We start from the raw sequence: 17,314 nt of genomic DNA on the forward strand, positions 1-17,314 counted from the left end.
CATATCAGTACGGCGAATATGAAGTTGTACACCTACGATCAGAGAAGGAGGCCACACTTGGATGGGCAATTCTATCATGTGAAGGAGTGATTCTGAAAAAGACTGGTGGTCATAGTGTATAATTGGTTAAATGTGAGTTTGCATGAACGTGAGTTTGCATGAACATGAGCTTCCAGTGCAATGCAGTGACCAAAAGGGCTAATGTGATCCTTGGATGGATAAACAGGGAATTATCAAATAGTAGAGAGGTTATATTGCTATATATGTGGTCCTTGTGTGACCTGTGCTGGAATATTCTTCCATTCCAGTCTCCCCAATTCAAGAAGGATGTGAAAATTTGGAAAAGATTCAGAGAAGAGCCACAAGAGTAATTACAAGATTGGAAAACATGCCTTAAATATTATTTTTTTCATTACCATAACTCCTGTTTATCCAAAACCCTATTATCCGAACCTCCATGTTGTTCAAATCCATGCCTTGTCCCCCATGTATCTCATGCTACGGGACAAAGAAGGAATTTGGATAATGCAGAGCTTCAGAGCATAGAGCAGAGACCCCTGGCCTAGACTGTGAGGAGGTACCCCTGGCTGGTGGGAAGGCCACTCTACTACTGAATGGCTCCTGCCTTCTCAATTATCCAAATTCCCAATTATCCAAATAAAGTCTGTGTTCCCCCATGCTGTTTGGATCATTGGAAATATACTGTATTCATTATTTGTATCAATGTTGTACCGAGGAGCCCTAGTCCTGGCTCAGGACCCCATTGTGCTAGGCCTTGTACAAACACAGAACAAAAGTTAATCCTTGTCCCGAAGAGCTTACCCTTGGTGGCAGGAGGCATTTGCTGCTAGCATGATATAAAACCTAGAACCAATTTAATTTTGCCTAAGAAGGGGGCCTCAGTCCAGTTCCAACTGAGATCAAAGAGAAGGATAAGAGAAAATTTTCAAAAGTTCCTAAGTGACCTAGGAGTATAAGACAAGAGAGAGTTGGATACAGACAGACTGGGGAGGAAATAATGAGACAGGATTGGTCAGTGTGATAGACAGAGGTTTCAACACACAGTAGCCTAACGGCTTAGGAGGAGGAGAGTCTTAGGGAGGGTTTTGAAGGAAGGAGGATCATGAAAGAGCTTTACAGATGACCACCTAAGCTTGGGAGAAAGCATGAAGGTGCTTGTTCGAAAATGTAACAAGTGGACAGTGGAGAGTGGCATCATGAGCTGATTAGAGGTGGGAGTCAACATCCTGCTAATGAATGAGAGATGATAGGTAAAGTAGGGGTGGGCCTCGCAGATCCTTGAAAGTGAAGTAGCTTATGTTTGATGCGCTAGAGAAGGGGGAGTCAATGGAGAGATGCAGAGAAAGGGGTGACACGGTCAAAGCAAAAGGTTAGGAAAATGATCTCTGCAGCTGCATGCTGAATGGATTTGAGCAAGGCAGGGTGGTGTTTGTCAAAGCCAGAGGGAAGAATGTTGCAGTGATCCAGGTGTGACATGATGAGAGTTTTCGCTGGGTGGTGGAAAGGAAAAAGTAGTATTTTAGAGATGTTTTGTGGAAATACAGCCTGCATATGAGGACCAAGAGAGAAGCCGGAGTCAAAGAGCATGTCCAGGTTACAGGCCTGAATGACAAACAGGAGGGTGATGTTCAGAGAGATGGAGAAAAGAGGTAGTGGGGAGGGTTTGGAGGGAAGATTAAGTACTCAATTTTAGTCATATTGAATTGGAGCTGATGACAGGACATCCATGAGGGAATGTCAGAGATAGGTGATGATTGTAGTTTGGAGAGCAGGAGATAAGTCTGTGAGTCGTCAGCACAGAGACTGTAGTTGAATTTGTGTTTCTAGATGAAATTGCCAAGATATAAGGTGCAGTGGGAGAGTGGAGAGGGACCAAGGAGGGAAGCAGTGATTAGAGAACGAAAAGAGGGCATAGTCATGGAAGTCAGGGAAGAGGTTATTAGGGACTTGGGCGAGAGCAGTGTCAGACAAATGAAAGGGGCAGAAGCCAGATTGGAGAAGGTTTTGGATAGAATTTGCGGAGAGGAACTCCAGACGATGGTAAAGACTCCTAAAGTCTTTCAATCTACTTTAGCTTATCAAAAGGAAGGTTAAGAGTGACTTGATCACAGTCTATAAGTACCTATGTGGGGAACAACAATTTAATAAGAAGGCTCTTCAATCTAATAGGCCATGATCTAACAAGATCCAATGGTGGAAATTGAAACTAGACAAATTCAGACTAGAAACAAGATGCAAATTTTTAACCGTGAGGGTAACTGACCACTGGAGCAGTTTACCAAGTTTGATGGCAGATTCTCCGTCAGTGACCATTTTAAAATCAAGATTGGAAGTTGTTCTAAAATACAATTTAGGTCAATCCCAGACATTGGGCTTGAAGGCAGGAGTTAATTCAGGGAAGCCCTGTGGCCCATGTTGTGCAGGAGCTCAGGCTGGATGATCACAATGGTTCTTTCGGGCCTTAAAATGTATGAATTACTAATGGAACTTTTGGAATGTCTTATGGCGTTAGGGAAGCCTGGCCATAGCGGTGACTATCTGAAGTTAAGTCTGGCCAATAGGTCAATAAACAAACAAACAACTGCAGCTGTGTTCCTCTGCTGCTGACCTGCCAGGACCAGTTTCCCCTTCTACAGTCACTGCATCGGACAAGTAAAGGGGCAGTGTCAGCATAATTAGTGAGGAGAAGGGACTTTGGGCCCTACAAGTTGCTAGGGAGGTCCATGTGGATTGAATTTGCTCCCAGATCCTCCCTTCAAATTTGAGGAGCAAGCAGTGGGTGCTGTCTTGGCCTGCTCACCTAAACACAGTGCAGGCCATGCACTGACCCTGCTCATCCTGTGCTCACCTTGCAGGAGTGGGTGGGTGAACGATGTCTGAAGTCCCTCTGTGAAGACAGCAATGATTTGCAGGATCCCGTTCTGAGCAGCATCCAGGCCCAGAGGCTGATGCAGCTGATTTGTTACCCACATCGACTGCTGGACAATGAGGAGGGAGAGAATCCGCAGCGACAGAGGATTAAACGCATCCTACAGGTGTTGGGGGGATGGGTCCTGCTTGGCTCCATGGTGGGTCCTGCTTGACTCCTTGGTGGGATGAGTGGGGAGGAGAGATCCTGACACATTATTCCCATTAACCTCCATTGCTGGACACGAGCGTTCATAATGTCAGTCTCTAAAAGACATTCACCTACTTGAGGCCAGGGGGAAGATTCATCACTGGGGGAGGGGCTGTGTGGGCCGAGGAAGTGGTTGTGAGGTGAGGCTAATTTGCAGTGTGTCTGTGTGTTACAGAACTTGGACCAATGGACAATGAGGCAGTCCTCATTGGAGCTGCAGCTCATGATTAAGCAGACAGCAAACAATGTGAGTTGTGTGGTGAGCTCGCAGAGCTGCCATGCATGTTGGATGGGGATCTCTGTATGTTTCCAAGTTGGGGAATGGACCCCTGGCAGGGAGTGAGAACGTGGGGAACATAAATGGGGGAGGATGCTTGGGGAATGGCTCACCGAGAATGGGTGAGCCGCCCACGGCCAGCAGGCATGAGGTGAGTTTCACTTGCTAGGATAGCGCTGAGCTGTGCTCAGGCAAACAGATCCTGTTGCTGTGGTCAGCCAGTGCCCCAAGTGCTCTAGAAAGAGGAGGGGTGTTGCGGGGGGGGGCCTGCACTCCACTCGACACCTCCACTCTCTCCAGGAGATGAATTCGTTGTTAGAAAACATTGCCAAGGCCACCATTGAGGTGTTCCAGCAGTCAGCAGAGACCAGCTCCGCTAACTCCATTGGAACTGGAGTCAACAGCCTCAGCACTGCGCCTGTGAGCACTGGATCTGCCAGCAACAAAGCCAAACCCATCCTCAGGTAGGTACTGCCCCAGCTCCTCTCTCCCTGGGACAGTGGGATCCTTTGCAGAGGGACTTTGAACTATGGGTTGGCTCACTCAGCTTTTTGTCTGCCCTGTGTCCCAGTTCCTTGGAGAGGTCAGGAGTGTGGCTGGTGGCCCCACTTATCGCCAAGCTGCCCACATCGGTGCAGGGCCATGTACTTAAAGCTGCTGGAGAAGAGCTAGAGAAAGGACAGCACCTGGGGTCATCGTCCCGCAAAGAGCGAGATCGCCAGAAGCAGAAGAGGTGAGCTCTAGGGAGAGGTCAGGAAGCCCTGGGCAGCCACATCTAGCATTTGGCATTGTCTAGCTTACTTCCTCTTCTTCTTCCCAGCATGTCCCTCCTGAGCCAGCAGCCCTTCCTGTCGCTGGTGCTGACATGTTTAAAAGGACAGGATGAGCAGCGAGAAGGCCTCCTTACCTCACTCTACAGCCAGGTCCAGCAGGTAGACCCCTTCCCAGCCCCCACAAGAGCTTGGGAACAACAGACCATCCAAATGGATATACCCTCACAGGGTGGCACCCTCCATAGGGAAGGCATCTCCCTCACTCCCTCCATATCTGGGACTGTGGGTGCTTTGGAAGGGTATCTTCTCTGCTTTCTTCCTAGCCCAGACTGTAAGAAGTGGAGAGTTCTTATTGCTCCCTCTGCAGTGCAGGGTCCAGTATGTGAGGTCCTCACCTCTCTTCTAAATCTCCTAGATTGTTACAAACTGGCGGGAAGATCAGTACCAGGATGATTGCAAAGCCAAACAGCTGATGCATGAGGCCTTGAAACTGCGACTGAATCTGGTGAGCAGCAGGAGAAAGGAGGGATAAACAGGGAGACCTCCCTTCTAAGGGTAGGCAGGGCCTGATGAAGGTTTCCCTGGCTCTTCTGGGTATGGAGCCATGCGGGGGACGGAATGGATGGAGAGACCTGGCTGTCCTGTCCAGACAGGAGACACCTCTGTGCCAGGACACACACCTTGAACTCTTTCAGAAATGCTCAGTGCAGATTGGTCACAGCATTGCTTCCCTTTTCAACTTGCTGCTAAGCTGGCAGGGGGAGCCACTCCAGAGTCTAAGCTGCTCCAGGGCCTACAGCAGACCACCCGTTTAGCTGGGCTACCTGGAGCTTGTCCCCTCCTCACCTGCCCATAAGAGGTATCCTGACTTAGCCTCCACTCTCGCTTTTGGGTTCTGGGGTTCTCTGTGTGGCAGGACAGTGCCTGGGCTCTGACTGACTTTTGTTCCCTGCCAGGTTGGAGGGATGTTTGACACAGTTCAGCGCAGCACACAGCAGACAACAGAGTGGGCGGTGCTTCTCCTGGACATCATCAGCAGTGGGACTGTTGACATGCAGTCAAACAAGTAACTGTCTCCTTCAAGTCGGGGAGCAGGGCCCCTCCCATGAGGAGTCCAGAGTTAGTCCACCTCCTGTCCTGGTGAGGGCAAGCTGTCCCACCCACATACTTCAGTCCCATGTGGGAGAGCCAGCCCGCAAGCACATACAGACCTCTCCTGCGAGAGGGTTGCAGGAACCAGAGACCAGGGATGGCTGAAAGAGACTTAGGAGAAGTAGTGGGCAACTAGTTCCCAGTGCGTAGGCTCAAATGGCAGCCAAAGGGCCCTCACACTCCATGGGCACATGCAGAGCAGGGAGGGGACAGCCCCCTCCCTACAGCTGGCGCATTGAGCTCACCCAGGCATCATTATTACTGGAAAGATGCAGAGAAGCTGTGAGGAGCTGAGGGCAGAGCTGAGGGACTGAGCTGTGAGGAGAGGCTGAGTGAGTGCATGTGGGGGGAACATCAAGCTGTCTTGAGGTGTGAATGCCAGAGGGGTTACAAGGCGCAATGGGATAGTGAGGGGTCTGGGAGGCCGTGGAACAGTTTTCCAGAGGAGGAGATGGGGATTGAAGTCTGGACAGGGTGCTATAAGATGTCCTGTGCTGGTGGGTCCAATCCTGCCCATCCCCTGAGGGCATGCTCCAGGTGAGCTAATGGGGCATTGTTCTCTGTGATGGCAGAGGTGTTCATGCAACCCTGCATTTCTGGGTGGTGCTGGATTGTGGAACTGCAGGGTCTTCCCCTCTCCTGACCTCAGCCTTTCTGCTCTTCCCCTCAGCGAGCTATTCACCACAGTGCTGGACATGCTGAGTGTGCTCATCAATGGCACCCTGGCTGCGGACATGTCCAGCATTTCTCAGGGCAGCATGGAGGAGAACAAGCGAGCATACATGAACCTGGTCAAGAAACTCAGGGTGAGGAGGCCCTGGCCAGTCTGGAGAGCTGGGGAATATGTAGTGTTGGGCACAGAAGGCAGGAGGCAGCAATATAAGAGGGTTTTGAAAAGTGGTTTGTTGGGCATGGGGCGATAGGGCAGTGGTGGTTGTGGGGCAGGGCATTATGGGGGCAACAGTGATGGTAGGGTTGGTTGCATTGGATGCCACTGTTTGAATGGCTCCTGACGCCTTTGTCTCCACCTCCTGCCTAGTGCAGAAGGAGTTGGGCGACCGACAATCCGACAGCCTGGAGAAAGTGCGACAGCTACTTCCTCTTCCCAAGCAGACTCGGGACGTCATTACCTGCGAACCTCAGGGATCCCTCATTGACACCAAAGGCAACAAGATTGCTGGCTTTGACTCTATTTTCAAGAAGGAGGCAAGTAGTCCTGTTCCTGGGCCTCTGAGTCATGGCTGCCAGTGCACAGACAGCCTCATGCTGCTCTTGCCTGGAGCCTGTGCTGGTGTCTGGAAGCATCTGGTTTGTTAATCCTCTTGCCAAGTACTGTGTTTTGTGCAGCTGTCCAAAGAGAGCCAGGGCCTTCGCACTCAGTGTGGTGTAGCCACATCAGAGAAGGGAAGAGTTAAGGTGTTTTAACCCGTTAATAGTTGCAGGCAGTGTCTTCCAAGACATCACAAGTACTGATGATGATGATGATGATTTAAATGTTGGCTCTGTGCCTACAGAGACCCACGACCCATGCCACAGCAGCTTGCAGCCTATGTGCCAGCAGGAGACTGGCAGAGGAGGGACGAGAAGGGGTGGGGGTATGAAATGAGGAGCAATAGGAGACAATGTGGTGAACATTGTTTCAGAAGAGACAAGATACTGGTCCCTGCTCGATGGAGTGGAGCTGGTGGGATGGGCTCAGTGGCTCCCTGTGCCCTTGCCCAAGGGCTGCTAGTGTCTTGGGGGTTGCTCACTGACTTTCCCGTCCTTCTTTCAAGGGTTTGCAAGTCTCCACGAAGCAGAAGATTTCCCCCTGGGATCTGTTTGAGGGCCTGAAGCACTCAGCACCCCTCTCTTGGGGCTGGTTTGGGACTGTGCGAGTGGATCGTAAGGTGTCCAGGTTCGAGGAGCAGCAGAGGCTCCTGCTGTATCATACACACCTGAAACCTAAGCCCCGCAGCTACTACCTGGAGCCACTGCCACTGCCTCCTGAGGAGGAGGAGCCCCCCACACCTGTGGCCCTAGAGCCAGAGAAGAAGGTTGTAGAGCCAGCCAAGGCTGATAAAACCAGCTCTAATCCTGCCACCTCCACTGAGGAGCGCAAGAAGAAACCGAGCAAGAGCAAGAAACGCAACCAGCCTGCCAACAAAAGCGAGGTAACATGACTTTTCCCGCCAGCCACAGACCTGACACGGGGCTGTGTTGCACCCCCAGCCACAGATCTGTCCTTTCTGCTCTGCCTGTGAGGAGCAGGTGGTTAGTGCTTTCCTTTCCGAGAGGCATGAGTGAAACGCTGGACCTCTTCCCAGCATTCCCCAGGAGAGGAATCTCTCTGGGTTTCTTGAGGAGGAGGCAGTGAGTGTGCCCTCGGCATCCTTGCTAGGGAGAGGAGAGGCTGCTCGTAGCCCTGCCTAGCACACAGGGTCTTGTCCCTGTTAGCTTTGTGACCCAGTTGTCCCAGCTGTGAGTTCCTGGAGGCTCCAGGTGTGCTGCTTCCTCTCACTCTTCCTTCCTCCTGCAGGATTTTGTGTTGGGCCCTAGCCGAGGAGTCCCCTATGGAGTTAGCATGCCTGCAGACCTCATGCATCATCAGGCTGGGAATTCCATGTCTAGACTGGTATATGGGCAGTCGCCAGTGGGTCTCTATGCCCAGAATCAGCCTCTGCCAGCAGGTAGGTGTAGGGGAGAGGAGAATCTTGCTACCCTGCAGGTAGCAACTTTAAGGGAGTCCCTTTTACATCATGAGCTTCCTTTTCTGTAGCCTATTCCATCTGACAGGTGAGCGAATGTAAGGACCAGACACAGCTGCCTGGGCTAGGCCTGGCTAGAGACGAATAACCAGCAGAGAGTGCCCCTTAGCAGCTGCTCCTGCCCTAGTGTGGTGGGACAGTGGTGGATTGGATGTGTGTGACTCTGGCCCTTTCTCTTTCTCCTCCTATTGCAGGTGGCCCTCGGCTGGATACCTCATACAGACCTGTACGCGTGCCCCTGGGAAAGCTGGTGCAGAGTCGGCCCTCTTACAGTGGGGTGCTGCCTTCGGGGATGAGTGGCATGATGGGAATTGACCCTTCCTACAAGCCAGGAGTCTACAGACAGCAGCCTCCAGTTTCCCAAGGGCAGCTGCTCCGCCAGCAACTTCAGGCTAAGCTGGTACGGCGGAGCTGTATCCCACCCCTTGCTGTGCAGTCGTCCCAGAGCACAGTCGGTCCTGGGTTGTGCTCACTGGTTTTCATTTTCTTATTCATGCTGGAAAACAAACTCCCCAATGCTCTTCCTAACTCTGCATTTCCGTCTGCCTCAGGTGGCTGGTGTTTCTATAGCATTTGGCATCATCTGGGTCCCTGGTTCCTTTCCTTCTTTGTTTGCCCACATCATTGATTGAATCAGCCGTGATGGGGAGACTGACACTGAGAATGAGCTAGTGTCACTGTGGCTGCAGGGCCAGCAGGGGGCACCAGGCCCAAGTCAGGAGGGCAGGGGTTAGTGTCAGTGCATCTGTGGGGCTAGCATGGGGGAAGGTAGGGGTTAGTATCACTGTGACTGTGGGGCCAACATATTCTCCAAGGCCTTGTCCTGATTGGAAGGTAGGGTCCCTGCGAGCCTGGTTGCTCACGGCTGGGTCCCATGTGGCCGTGACATTCCTGCCAGACTGAGTTGTGGAGAGGACAGGCTGTTGTGTCTGGCCTGGGGAGTTCTGCCAGAGCACTGCTGGGAAGAGCTCACATATGCCCAGAGGATGGCAAAGAGGGAGCTTGATGGTCCTAGGTCTCCGTATTCCTGAGTGTGAATGTCTCGTGCTCCTTTCCAGCAGGGCCAGGGAATGCTGGGGCAGCCACCAGTACGCCAAATGACCCCTACCCCTTCCTATGGAGCCCTGCAGCCTTCCCAGGTGAGTGGGGCTTTCTGTGGCAGGGAGGAGGGGGATGAAGGGCCAGTGAGCAGAGGCGCAGCCAGCACTGTGTGAACTCCTGCTGCAGGGCCCTGGAGCCACATGGTGTCCCCACTTGCCAACTGTCTTGAAAATTCCAGTCTCTGGGAAAAGAGCGAAGTGGACCATGAGGCCCTGGGTTTCTAATGCTGCCATCTCTGTGTCCCAGTGGGAAATTCCCCCCCACCCCACCCAAGCACTCCCTCTGTATCCCAGCACATTTAACAAAGGCTTTTTCTTCCCCTCAGGGTTACACACCTTACGTCTCCCATATAGGCCTGCAGCAGCATCCCCCTCAGTCCAGTACAATGGTACCTCCCAACTATTCCAGCCAGCCCTACCAGAATTCCCATCCCAGCTCAAACTCAGCTCTCGTGGATCCTGTCAGACAGATGCAGCAGAGACCAAGTGGCTATGTGCATCAGCAGGCCCCCGGCTATGGCCATGCCCTGGGCAACACACAGAGGTACCTCCCAACCTGCAGGTGCTGAGCAGCTATTGGTATTGCACAGGGAACTTCTCCAATGTAACAACTTAGACAGGACTAGTAGATAGGGGCCTGTGAAAAGCCTCGTGGCCCCAGGGCTATGGCTCTGGTGCTGTAGCATTCAGCATCTTGGAATCCTTTGTGCCTCCTGAGCTGATGGTCTTAAGCAGTTCCTTGTCAGACCCAGAAAGATATTACAGCCAGGAGGGAATTCAGTGAATAGCATGGGGAGAGATGTGTATAAACCCCAAGCAGGGAGAGGGGTTAAGAGGCTGTGACCACTAGGGGAGGGATCGAATTAAGAAAGGGGGAATATAGGCTGAAGGATAGAGAAATCGTTAACCACAGATTTGGACCTGACTCCAGGGGAGAAGGGCTGGGACCCCAGTCACTCTCAAACAGGTGGCTCTGGCCAGGGAATCATCGCCCCAGGGGAAGGGCTGGGTGCTCTGTCACTCCCTGAGCAGGGAATGGATCTGTCTGGGAGATTGTCCATCCCCCCCAGGGGGAAAGCAGTGGATGCAACATTGTTCTCCACCAGGGGGCTGGATACAGCCAGGAAATTGTCCCCGGGAGCAGGGCTCGGAATCCTGTTGCTTGAGACTTTTTAACCTACACTGGACAAACCTTTGAAAAAGTGCAGGGAGAGTCCTGCATACAAGCCTAGTTGAGAGGGTGCATGGGTCCCAGTGAGTGTTCTGGGCTCTCTGAATTGGTGATGTCGGAGGTTCTGGTTCTGGCCGTGCTTGCTCTGATGCATTTGGTTTTCTTAGGGCAGGTCTTCGCTACCTGCCGGATCGGTGGTTAGTGATTGATCTATAGGGGTCGATTTATTGCATCTAGTGTAGACGCAATAAAATCGATCCCCAGTCGCACTCCCCATTGACTCCAGAACTCCAGCTCGTGAGAGGCGGAAGCGGAATCGACGGGGGAGCGGCAGCGGTTGACTCGCCGCCATCTTCATGGCCAGGTAAGTTGACCTAAGATACGCCGACTTCAGCTACGATATTTGCATAGCTGAAGTTGCATATCTTATGTCAACCACTCTGCTAGTGTAGACCTGAGCTGGTCGACCCCCCCCCGCTAGTGGAGACCTGAGAAGCTCAGGCTGGGTTTAGGGAGGCTCCTCTACCTCCAGGCTTTGTCCGGGTCCACAAGAGCCACTGATCCTTCTCCTTGTTGTGTAAGGTTTCCTCATCAGTCGATACAGCAAGCGCCTATGATGAGCGGGATGAATCATATGAGTGCACAAGGGGTTCCATCAGGAATCCGACCCAGTCAGATATTACCTGATCAGCAGCAGCAGTACCTGAGGCAGCAGCAGCAGCAGCAGCAGCAGCAACAGCAGATGCTGAGGGTAAGTGAAGGCCTGCTTCTTTTTTTCACCTTCTCTCACATCATGTGAAGAGCCGGAGTTGAGGGGTGGGGGGCCTGTCAGGCACCACTAGCCCAGATGTGTCCTCAAATCTCTGCAGTACTCGTCATTGCCAGCAGGGGGAGCTGATGACAGTAGGGGTGCTCTCTGTCACTCTTGTATGATAGGCGACTAAGATGCCTGTTCGGCTGCTTCTTTGCTAATCTCTCTCCTGAGAAGATGTTCTCCCTTCCTAGGAATTGTGTGCTCCTGGTTTGGAGACCTGGGGGCATTGCTTTGCTGTCACTTTCAAGTCATTTGACGTACATAGTAGAAAAATCAGGAACTAGAAAAATCTGTTGGGTCTATCCCCCATTGATCTGCTCCCCCCTGCTCTTGGCTCATGCTGAGCCTTTGAAATACTGGCAGAAGTTTGGCTCACAAAACAGTTAGTGTTGCAGTGGTGCTAAGCTCTGAGCGTTTCTGGTACGTCACTGCTCAGTGCTGCTTCATGCAATGAGTTGTAGCCATGCCTGTGCCAGGATATTACAGAGATAAGGTAGGTGAGGTCATATCTTTTATTGGACTCACTTGTGTTGGTGAGGTGAAAGAAGCTTTTGAGCCACATACAGCATATGGCTCAAAAGCTTGTGTCACTCACCCCTTGAAGTTGGTCCAGTAAAAGATATTATCTCACCCACCTTGTCTCTCCAGTGCTGCTTTAGACTTTCTTTGTGAGCCAGATGTGTCCAGGCTTCTCAGGGAACCTCTTTAACCGGAGATCTCCTCCCAGCCTGAGGCGAGGGCAGGACTTTTTCATATAGGAGATGTTATAGGGTCCTGTAGCTAGAATGGAAATGATTACAGTGATTGTAATTCCCACCTGTAGTAAGCTTAGTCTTAGTCTGTGGGTACATTCCTATTTCACTTATTCTGAAATGAGCGTGTGCACAGTCCTGCCCAAAATCACAGGGATGGGCATTAAAGACAGCTAAATTGTTTCATTGGTAGTTTATATGTAGATGAGGCTGAGCCCTCTGGCTTTTTCCAGTGTGATGTATCCCAGGTAGACCTTAGTGAGGCTTCCAGCCTTGCCTTTGAGAGGCTGTCCTGTGGACTAGGAGATTTCATTATTACAAAATGTCCCCTAATATTCAGCTTTTATTTCCTTTTGGTGGTTGTTAACTGCAAAGGGCTCCTCACTTGTTCCTTGTATGGAGTCTTACAGTAGACAGTGATGTGCGAATTTTAGGTGAGCCCTCAGATAGAAACTTATCTTGGTTTAAGAGAATCTGTGTGTTAATGGAAGTGGATCATTCCCTGGATTTAGAGTAGGGTTTGATGAATATTGGATGCATGACATAGATGACAGAGTAACATAGGTATTAACACACCTGCTCCTGAAATGGTAGAAATCGATTGAGAATTGCAAGGGAAATTTTACTTTAAACAATGAATTTTTGGGGCTACTGGGTTCAAGTGAACTGTATTCCCTAACTGATTGTAAGGTAGTGTCCGTTATGGGTGTTCTGCTGTAGGTTTATCTGAGTTCCTGCGCTGCTGATCAGAGAATTTGGTAGCAGTGTCCATTTGGCCGAGCATACACACTCCCCCACCCCAGTCTGCCACAGGGCTAAGCGTTGCAGGGGCAAACCCTGCCCGGTCCCTCTCAACTGCTCTTGGCTAGAGATGGAGCTTTAGCAGTCCGTCAGTGGATCATTACTTTCAATAGAATTGCTAATTGTTTCTCTAATCTTTTAGAGCCCTCTTTTTTCTTTTTCACTCCTTTATCTTTTATTTAGCTAAAAAAAACCCCAATAAACTTTACTTTAGACTTTGTTTTTCTTCTACCCCCTCCCCCACCCATCAAGGGTTTCCCCCATCCTACCCCCGCCCCCCCACCCGGAACAGGGTATGCCTGGTTCACCGGGCTTCAAGAAGTGTCTCAGTTGCACAGAATCTATTCCAGTGACTGACTGACACCTGCTCAATGCGTCTGCTGCCTCGAAGAGAACCACATCCCACAGAAATATAGTTTACGCCAACAGTTGAAACACAGGTCTAGAAAGGATAGAGAACTGAGACTCAAGCTTCTTCTAATGGAAGCAGCCCTCCAGCCACTCTCGGAGTTGCACCAAGACTCTGGACAGCAGGAATTCTCACTGCAACCCTCTGCATCTAAGGGTGGTGAGCCTAAGAAGTGAACCACGAGCCACTCTCATAAGGCCTGTAAGAAAAGGGCCAGTAGTCCCGTCAGTGAGCCCTGATGAAGCCAAAAACTATCTCAGCTTGCTTGGTATCGTTGGTACTGAATCCTGTACCAGGGGCTTGCATGGTACCTACCACCCCAACAGAACATCTGAGACTGCCTAAGGACCGATGGACACAGGCAAGGAATCATTGGTACTGCCTGGGCACAAGAAAACTAAAGAATCCACCCTGGAGAAGGCTCCAGAGGTGCAGAGCTCAATGTTGGTACCGTCACGCCAGGCACTGGCAGACGGCACTATTAGGATAGCATTGTCAACCCCGTTGGTGCAGACATCTCAGCACTGTTAAATGCTACTGGTACCAATGACTGCGGCACCACCAGATTTCCAGTACACAACAGACATTTTGGTGTTTGATGCACTGGACTCACCTCTACTCAGTATCCCCATTTTCGAGTGCTGAGTCAGATAGTGAGCAAGAGGACGTAGTCTCCCGCCACTCCTCTCATGCACCCTATGGTACCCATTTCTAGTATGGACCTCAACTGTACGGCCCCTCTGACCCCGAGCCTCCTTGGTACGGGCAGCCATGGTACCAACCTCCAGGGCCTTTCCCACTCTCTCAATGGCCTTATTGGGATCCTTGGCAGGCACAGAGACACCATGTCTCCCATGGCTCTAGCTTGGCCTATCAGGAGCCTATGAGATAACCCACTGCATTGAGGGCATCCAAGCCTCCTGAATAGTCAGGAGGGAACAAGAGGCTGAAGTCGAGGAGGAGATTATCCCCCCCGACCAACTTCTCATTTTCATCACCAGATGAGACAGCGATGCCCTCTTCTCCATTGTTGGCAGATGATTTCAAGCTTTTCCAGGAGCTAGCTCATAGGGTGGCAGATGCATTACAACTACAATTACGAGAGGTGACCGAGTCACACCATAAACTATTGGACATTTTACTTAGACCCTGTCAAACTCATATGGCAGACCCTGACATTGGTCCCACCGACATGCCAGTGGGCCGATAAAAAGCGTTACATACCAGCAAAAGACACAGAATTTCTCTTCTCCTCTCCCCCACCCCCCTGCCTAATTCAATCATAGTGGACATGCTGAGCTCAAGAGGCCATCAGCATCATCTGAAATCTGGCCCCTATGACTGGGACTAGAAGCGCCTCTATCTTTGGGGGAGAAAAATATACTTATCAGCACTTTACAGTTCTGTATTGCAAACTATCAACCCTTAATGGCAAAATATGATTACATCAACTACTCAAAATTCAGGTCCTTTATTGAGCAGCTCCCAGATTCTCACAAGGACCAATTCAAAGCCATAATTAATGAAGGGCAGCAAGTGGCAAAGATGTCACTCCAATCTGCACTCGATGCAGCTGACGCGACAGCATGTTCCATCTCCACTGTTGTCGCGATGAGATGAGTTTCTTGTCTCCAGTTATTCGGTTTCCCCAGAGAAGTGCAAACAACCATAGACGACCTTCTCTTTGAAGATACAAAGCTCTTTATGGAAAAGACGGACACTTCCCTTCACACTTTAAAAGATTCCAGAGCTACTCTTTGATTGCTCAGAATCTACACACCTTTGTTTCACCCCTTGTCACAATATTCAGCTCAATGGTTGTATGAACTCCCAATAAAGAAGTCCAGATTCTCCAAACAGAAATCTTCCAGGCCCTCAACCTACTTCTTCCTAGCTATCCATCTCAAAATGACAGTTTTGTTGGGTTGGTTGAGGTGCCATCAGACCAATCTCTTCAATATCATCCAATGTTTGAAAACCCCTCTCATCCCTATGGACGCCGGCATCTTGATCCATTCTGCAGCACCTGGGAACGGATAACCTCTGACAAATGAGTACTGGAGATTATTTGAGAATGGAACTCCATCTATTTCCCCTCCCCCCCCAACACCCTTCTGCATCCCTTTTCAGTGAACCTTCTCATAAGAACTTATTACGACAAGAGAGAGACTATCTTCTCAGTGTAGGATCCATAAAACCACTACATCTAAGACGCAAAGACTTTTACTCTCGCTATTATCTGATACCTAAGAAAAAGCAAAGTTGGAGACCCATACTATACCTCAGAGTGCTCAACAAATTTGCCACGGCTCAGAAGTTCAAAAGGGTCACTTTATTATTCCATCATTAGAAAAAGGTGACTGGTTCATGGCCCTTGACCTCCAAGATGCGTACTTCCACATTTCAATCATACTGTGTCACAGAAGATATCTCAGATTGACACTAAGCCAGGATCACTACCAGTATAGAGTACTCACTTTTGCTCTCTCATTGGCCCCCAGAGTAGTCTTCAAGATCCTGTTTGTGATGGCAGCTCACCTACATTCCCAGGGCATTATGATCTACTCTTACCTGGACGATTGTCTCTTCAGGGCGCATTCCTTCATTAAAACCCAGTGAGTTACCAGTATTGCTCTGGATCTGTTCAAGAATCTGGACCTACAAATCAATGCAAAAAATCAACGTTAATACTGGTACAGAGACTAGAATTCATAGGAGCCAGTGTTGATTATGAGCAAGAGCGCTTCTCCCACAATACAGGTTCTTCAGTCTGTCCACACTTATAGAGACAGTGCACTCCAGCCCTCAGATATTGGCTTCAGCTTCTGGGGCACATGGCCACAGGTACACAGATGATAGCTCAGGCCAGACTTCACATGAGATGCCTCCAATTATAGTTCCGTTCAGTTTACAGACCAAACAAAGACAACATAGATAAACTCTTATTGATGCCCACCAAAATCAAACAATCCTTGAATCCATGGAAAGACCAGCAAACGCCTGGATGGGAATCCTGTTCACTCAGCCTTCCCCATCACTATTTCTCACCACTGATGCATCTCTGATAGGATGGGGCACACATCTCAGCGATCTCACAGTGCAGGACATATGGTCTCCCTCCGAGACGTGTCTTAACATCAATCTACTCAAAGTCAGAGCAGTCAGGAACGTATGCGTTCGTTTCCTTCTGCTGATCGGAGGCACGTGCACAAAGGTCATGACGGACAATGTAGCGTGCATGTATTACATAAACCATCAAGGAAGCACCAGTGGAAGCACTAAAGCTATGGAACTGGTTTATTTCCTACAATGTTACAATATCAGCAGCTTAACTACCAAGAATACACAACACGATAGCGGACAGTCTCAGCCGCAGATTCCCACACAACCACAAGTGGGACATAGACTCAGTGGTACTCTGACATATTCCGACAAGGGGGGAACACTGATAATAGACTTGTTCACTACTTACCAGAACAAGAAGTGTCCATGGTACTGTTCCAGAGTGGCTATTGGCCAGCACTCTATGGGGGATGCTTGCCTCCTCTCATGAGACAAGAGCCTTCTTTCCACCTTTCTCCCTTTTCCTCTGTTGCTGAAATTCCTGTTGAAAATAAAAAGAGAAAAAGCAAACATCATACCGATTGCTCCCGCCTGACCCAAACAAACATGGTACCCTTACCTGTCACAACTGGTGCTGTGTCCACCAATGACTCTTCCAACAACTCCTTACCTCCTCTTGCAGAATGAGAGAAACATTCTCCATCCCAACTTATGGATGCTATGGCTCAAAGCCTGGTTCCTTCATGGTTCCAGCGCATAGAAACATCATGCTCTGAAGAGGTACAGGAAGTGTTATTGCACACTAGGAAAGTGGCTACCCGTCGTACTTACCTATAAAAGTGGACTAGATTCCAGATCTGGTGCCAGTTCAAAAGAGTTATCCTGGATGCAGCCACTCTACCTGTAGTCCTAAACAGTGTTCCCTCTAATTTTTCCCACACGTTTATGGAATGAATTTTGTTATGTCCACTGATATGGTCAAAGATATAGATCAAAGCAGATTACCTAGCAAATAAACAAAAAACACAAACTAAGCTTAATATACTAAATAGATAGGATGAGAATCTGCTAATTCATATCCAAAGAGATGATACAAGCAGGTTGCAGAGTCTTAAG

General features: G+C 49.9%; 1 protein-coding gene across 5 annotated transcripts in view; it reads left to right on the forward strand.

Annotated features, from left to right (window-relative positions):
* Window positions 1-17,314, forward strand: part of MED12 (mediator complex subunit 12) — a 71,998-nt gene that overhangs the window by 41,785 nt on the left and 12,899 nt on the right. For 4 of the 5 annotated variants that reach the window (XM_075068925.1, XM_075068922.1, XM_032794867.2 and 1 more), the window contains exons 27-41: window positions 2,877-3,056; window positions 3,315-3,386; window positions 3,717-3,880; window positions 3,988-4,149; window positions 4,237-4,348; window positions 4,605-4,694; window positions 5,146-5,255; window positions 6,012-6,147; window positions 6,386-6,547; window positions 7,117-7,494; window positions 7,860-8,010; window positions 8,283-8,488; window positions 9,147-9,227; window positions 9,515-9,732; window positions 10,942-11,110. In XM_075068925.1, the coding sequence (XP_074925026.1) occupies window positions 2,877-3,056; window positions 3,315-3,386; window positions 3,717-3,880; window positions 3,988-4,149; window positions 4,237-4,348; window positions 4,605-4,694; window positions 5,146-5,255; window positions 6,012-6,147; window positions 6,386-6,547; window positions 7,117-7,494; window positions 7,860-8,010; window positions 8,283-8,488; window positions 9,147-9,227; window positions 9,515-9,732; window positions 10,942-11,110 (2,391 nt within the window). The remainder of the gene's footprint in view (window positions 1-2,876; window positions 3,057-3,314; window positions 3,387-3,716; window positions 3,881-3,987; window positions 4,150-4,236; window positions 4,349-4,604; window positions 4,695-5,145; window positions 5,256-6,011; window positions 6,148-6,385; window positions 6,548-7,116; window positions 7,495-7,859; window positions 8,011-8,282; window positions 8,489-9,146; window positions 9,228-9,514; window positions 9,733-10,941; window positions 11,111-17,314) is intronic. The other variant, XM_075068924.1, reaches the window with a different exon arrangement.

Source organism: Chelonoidis abingdonii, chromosome 8 (genome assembly GCF_003597395.2).
Source record: "Chelonoidis abingdonii isolate Lonesome George chromosome 8, CheloAbing_2.0, whole genome shotgun sequence".
Classification (NCBI taxonomy): Eukaryota; Metazoa; Chordata; order Testudines; family Testudinidae; genus Chelonoidis; species Chelonoidis abingdonii.